At 34.8% G+C, this 4,988-nt stretch overlaps 1 protein-coding gene across 1 annotated transcript; it reads left to right on the forward strand.

Annotated features, from left to right (window-relative positions):
- The first annotated feature begins 218 nt into the window (after window positions 1–218).
- LOC110624906 (ankyrin repeat-containing protein ITN1) lies at window positions 219–4,218 on the forward strand. Its single transcript, XM_021770341.2, has 4 exons — window positions 219–373; window positions 920–1,426; window positions 2,482–2,891; window positions 3,275–4,218. Exons 1-4 carry the CDS (start codon window positions 352–354, stop codon window positions 4,103–4,105), a joined length of 1,770 nt encoding a protein of 589 aa, XP_021626033.1. The 5' UTR covers window positions 219–351; the 3' UTR covers window positions 4,106–4,218.
- The last annotated feature ends 770 nt before the right edge of the window (window positions 4,219–4,988 follow it).

Consider the following 4,988-nt stretch of genomic DNA (forward strand, 5'->3'; position numbering starts at 1 on the left):
ATTAATTAATATTTTATATTGAAGATATTTTAATTTTTTATAATAATAAATAGTTATAATTAATGAAAAAATTAATTAATAATTTTTTTAAATATTAAATATATTTTTATATATTTTTTAGTATAATATAATCAACTAGAGATTATAATATAGGGATTAGATAATAAATTATTAAAAAAATTCTCTACTCTCTTCGCTCGAGCTGAGGACCTTCTCTGTACCTTCTCATTTCACAACTCTCTCTCTCTCTCTATAGATATATATATATCATCTCAAATTTTCTCTTTCTTTCATTTACTGACCTCTTAGGTCTTTTATCTTTCTTCACCGCCATTAAATTTTCAACCACTGATGGCTTCCCCAGTAGAAGAAGGTATTCACTTTTTCTTTTCTTGTTCAAAATCGATTTACTTGCTTGCTTTTCATAGTTTACTCGATTTTTGTTAATGGTTTAGAAATTTGGAAGCGATTTTCTTGTTAGTGAATCTATGATAGTATCTGCAACTACTGTTAGATTATGGCAATGATTATACCTAAGAAACTTCACTTCTACTGTTTTCTAGAAGATTTTTCCTTCCAACTAATGTATGTGATGCAAAATTTACTTCTATTAATCTGTAAGATCAATTCACTTTTTTTGTTACATCGGGAAATTTGTATCAACCTCTGTTTGGTTTGAAGGAAAATGGTACTATAAAAATTGGATAGTGAATTTTTTTTTTCTACAATTACTTTGAATCTAGATTATCTATCAATTCTAGCCAAAGAATTTACAAGAATCTTCAGTCATATAGTAAAATTTTATAATTTTCTATTTAGAATCAATCTCTTCAAATCTAAGTGACCTAAGAAATGGGGAAAGCATTCTTACTTATGTCACTTCTGTAATTGAATAACTTTTTGCCTGGTGATTGTGTAGGGGGAGAGAGGGACCTAGAAAAGGGACTCATATATCCACAACAAAACCAAAACCAAAACCCTCTTGCAGAACCCTCACCAACACCATCACCTTCCTCAACTTCATCAGCTCCAGCCCTGGTTCTATCCAACTCTGGAAAACGGATTGATCAAGCAGGAAAAAAGAAGTATGTAAAACAAGTAACTGGGCGACACAATGACACTGAGCTGCACTTGGCAGCTCAACATGGTGATGTGGCAGCTGTAAAGCAGATTCTTAATGATATTGATTCACAATTGATGAGAACTTTTAGCGGGGAGGAGTTTGATGCAGAGGTTGCTGAAATAAGGGCATCAGTGGTGAATGAGGTGAATGAATTGGGAGAAACTGCACTGTTTACTGCTGCAGATAAGGGGCATCTTGAGGTGGTAAAGGAGTTGTTAAAGTACTCAAGTAGAGAGTGCATTACAAGGAAGAATAGGTCAGGTTTCGATCCATTGCATATTGCTGCTGTGCAAGGGCATCATGGTAATGTTCTTGAGCTTTCTTTTCTCTCTCTCTCTTTTTTCTCTTTTTTTTTTTTTCATTTGAATTGATTGATCTCTTTGGTTGTTAAATTTGCAAATAAGGTAGCAAATCTGTTTTGGAGGAACATGTGAACTATAGCATCTTATGTTTGTATATACTGTGTTTTATACTGTAGTTGTGCTAAAAGTTATGTTTTTTTATCGAACAATTGCTTTCTGGTTAACTGCTTAGATGCTTTAGTGAATCAATGGGAAGAATCATAAGTTTTAAATCTTCCATGTAAGGATCTGAACTTCATTCAATCTATGTATGTAACGACTGTTAATAAGAGTTGGTGGACTGTGAAATTCATACTGCTAAGTGTCCCCCCCCCCCCCGCCTCCACTTCATTACTTGCTGCAGTGTAGAGGCTTTGACTGCTATGAGATTATTCCTGTGTCATTGTGATACTATCAATAGTAAAAATTGGATGTTTCTTTATGAAGAACAGGAAATAACAACTTTAGCATGGTATAAGATAAGCAGTTTGTGGATTCATAGGCACTTATCTAATAACTAAGAAAAGGTTCTCCTTGTCTTCTTTTGTCTTGACAAGTGCAATTCATACATGCTCAAGTAATTGTGCAAGGGGAATTGCCTATTGTCAATTAGTCATGTTACCAGGAGTAATGTATTATTGTTATAAAAAATAATGGCTTTGGTTCAGTTCTAAGTCCGATGGAAAACAGAAGTATTATTCTTAAACATAAGGAACACAGATAAGTGTCTTTCCAACTTCAAGGGTGTACTAATGAGGATGTAGTTTTGGTATTTTCCATGGTATTGCCATCTTCCATTTTGAGAGTATGTTTTCATTTTCCACACCATCCCAAAGAGCGTTAGAGCCAATTTGGTTGCAGAATTTGTTCCATTATAATTATAGTAAAATTTGAATGCCTGCCAAGGTGAATATTATATTAATTATGAATGTCACCAGCTGTAGAATTTATGTTCCTATTATCAATAGTTCTGGATAAAAATTAGGAAAGCAATTTATGAGGATTCTTTTATTACAGCCATTGTCCAAGTCCTTCTAGATCATGACCCAAGCCTGAGCCAAACATATGGCCCATCAAATGCAACCCCTCTTGTATCTGCAGCTACAAGGGGGCATACTGCAGTAGTCATTGAATTGTTGTCAAAGGATGGTAGCTTATTGGAAATTTCCAGATCCAATGGTAAAAATGCATTGCATTTGGCTGCCAGACAGGGGCATGTAGATGTTGTAAAAGCATTGCTCAGCAAGGATCCACAGTTGGCACGAAGGACCGACAAGAAGGGGCAGACTGCTTTGCATATGGCTGTTAAAGGGCAGAGCTGTGAGGTAGTTAAATTGCTTCTTGGGGCAGATGCTGCTATTGTGATGCTTCCAGACAAAAATGGTAACACAGCATTACATGTGGCAACTAGGAAGAAAAGGGTGGAGGTATGACATATTCATTTCCTTCTTTTAGAACTAGAATACTTACTTTATGTTTTCTCTTGGAATTGTCAAGGTCTATCAGATCTCCCTGTTCTAAATTTGCAATGAATCTTACTGAAGCTTTAGAAGTTCAGTGTAGAAGGATAATATTTGTTGTATATCACAATAGATATTACAATTTATTTATACATGAAAGACGGTATCTAAACAAGAAGGAAAATCAAGCCTATGATTGTATCAGCCTATGATTATACAATCCTAAGATTAAGCAACTAACCCATCTATCAATATTTACTTCCTATATTAACATATCTTAAATGTTACCCTTTATAGGTAACCCAAATGAACATTCAGTAATATCTTAGGTTTGAAAATTTTCCTTGCAGATAGTGAATGAGTTGTTACTGCTTCCTGACACAAATGTGAATGCACTGACAAGAGACCATAAAACAGCTCTAGATATTGCAGAAGAGCTTACCCTCTCAGAAGAATCATCAGAAATAAAAGAGTGCCTGTATAAATATGGTGCTGTTAGAGCTAATGAACTCAACCAACCAAGGGATGAGTTGAGGAAAACTGTTACACAAATTAAGAAAGATGTTCACACCCAACTTGAACAAACCAGAAAGACCAACAAGAATGTTCACAATATCTCTAAAGAGCTTAGGAAGCTACATCGTGAAGGGATCAATAATGCTACCAACTCGGTGACTGTGGTGGCTGTGCTATTTGCAACGGTGGCCTTTGCAGCCATATTTACTGTACCAGGTGGGGATGATAAGAGTGGGATTGCAGTGGTGGTAAGCCATACTTCTTTCAAAATTTTCTTCATCTTTAATGCTATTGCACTCTTTACCTCATTGGCTGTTGTGGTGGTTCAAATTACACTGGTTAGAGGTGAGACAAAAGCAGAGAGACGTGTGGTAGAGGTGATTAACAAATTAATGTGGTTGGCTTCTGTGTGCACTTCAGTTGCATTTATGGCCTCATCATATATAGTTGTCGGCCGGAAACACGAGTGGGCTGCTATTTTGGTTACAGTGGTAGGGGGAGTGATTATGGCTGGGGTTCTTGGCACAATGACATATTATGTGGTTAAGTCGAAGAGGATTCGGTCGATGAGGAAAAAGGAGAAGCATGCACGAAGGAGTGGATCAACCTCATGGCAACACTCCGACTTCTCCAATTCAGAAGTTGATCGAATCTATGCCCTGTAATTTGTGAATTCTTAACTTCTGGAACATCTTTTAACTTAAGATTGTAGAGGGAAAAAATGGATGTCGAAGCAAATGAAAGTATTATAGTTAAATAAAAATGGTTCTTCCTGTAATTTCTTTGATGGAGTTAACTATCTCTTGAACCCAAAGGTAAATGAGCTTGCTAGGCCTCTGGACGTGACAGGCCAGGTAAGGCAATTCAATTTCTAAATTCGAATTAAAATATTTTAATCCAAAATTATATTGAATTCAAGTGAAGTAATATATTGTATGAATAGAATAATATATGAATAATACATTTGTAATTATAATCAAATAAATATTTCATAATTATTGTGTTCATGAGGAATATGAATGATGCAAATCAGATCAATTTTCTAGGGAGTCCTCTATTTTAATGCTCTGCTAAATTTTGATTTACTACTCTATGCTTAGTTTTTAGGGTAATGTGTGTAAATTAGTTTAATGATGAAGAACATGGCTCGTAAATTTCCAATTGAAATTTAAACTTAAAATCTTATAGTTTAAGATACGACTTCAATACTTGTATCTGTAGCAGATCTTGAGGTGCAGCTTCCTTATCAAAGAAAAATGCCCCATGTTAGGATTATTCTTCACATGTTAGGTTTCTGGGTCAAGCATACTGCCAAAAGACGAATGAGCAAATATTCTTCTATTATTATTATTGAGGCAGGCCAGCTCAATAATTAAATTTTGAAATTGTCTTATTCTGGCGCAGTATTCTTGTTTGTTATCTCTCTGCCTTAAATTAGGAATAAAATAAGGCCGCCTTGTTATACTTAAATAAGTAGGCAATCAGAAATCAAAATGAGTTTAGATTTCTGATATAATGTACAATCAAGAAGGTATATATTATAAATTT

Source organism: Manihot esculenta, chromosome 10 (assembly GCF_001659605.2).
Source record: "Manihot esculenta cultivar AM560-2 chromosome 10, M.esculenta_v8, whole genome shotgun sequence".
Taxonomy (NCBI): Eukaryota; Viridiplantae; Streptophyta; class Magnoliopsida; order Malpighiales; family Euphorbiaceae; genus Manihot; species Manihot esculenta.

What these genes read in the sequence shown, in the direction of transcription:
- LOC110624906 (XM_021770341.2), top strand. Translation starts at nt 352, where the DNA reads ATGGCTTCCCCAGTAGAAGAAG. An exon ending in GGCTTCCCCAGTAGAAGAAG is followed by an intron (nt 374 to 919) that starts GTATTCACTTTT and finishes GTGATTGTGTAG; the next exon opens with GGGGAGAGAGGGACCTAGAA. An exon ending in TGCTGTGCAAGGGCATCATG is followed by an intron (nt 1,427 to 2,481) that starts GTAATGTTCTTG and finishes CTTTTATTACAG; the next exon opens with CCATTGTCCAAGTCCTTCTA.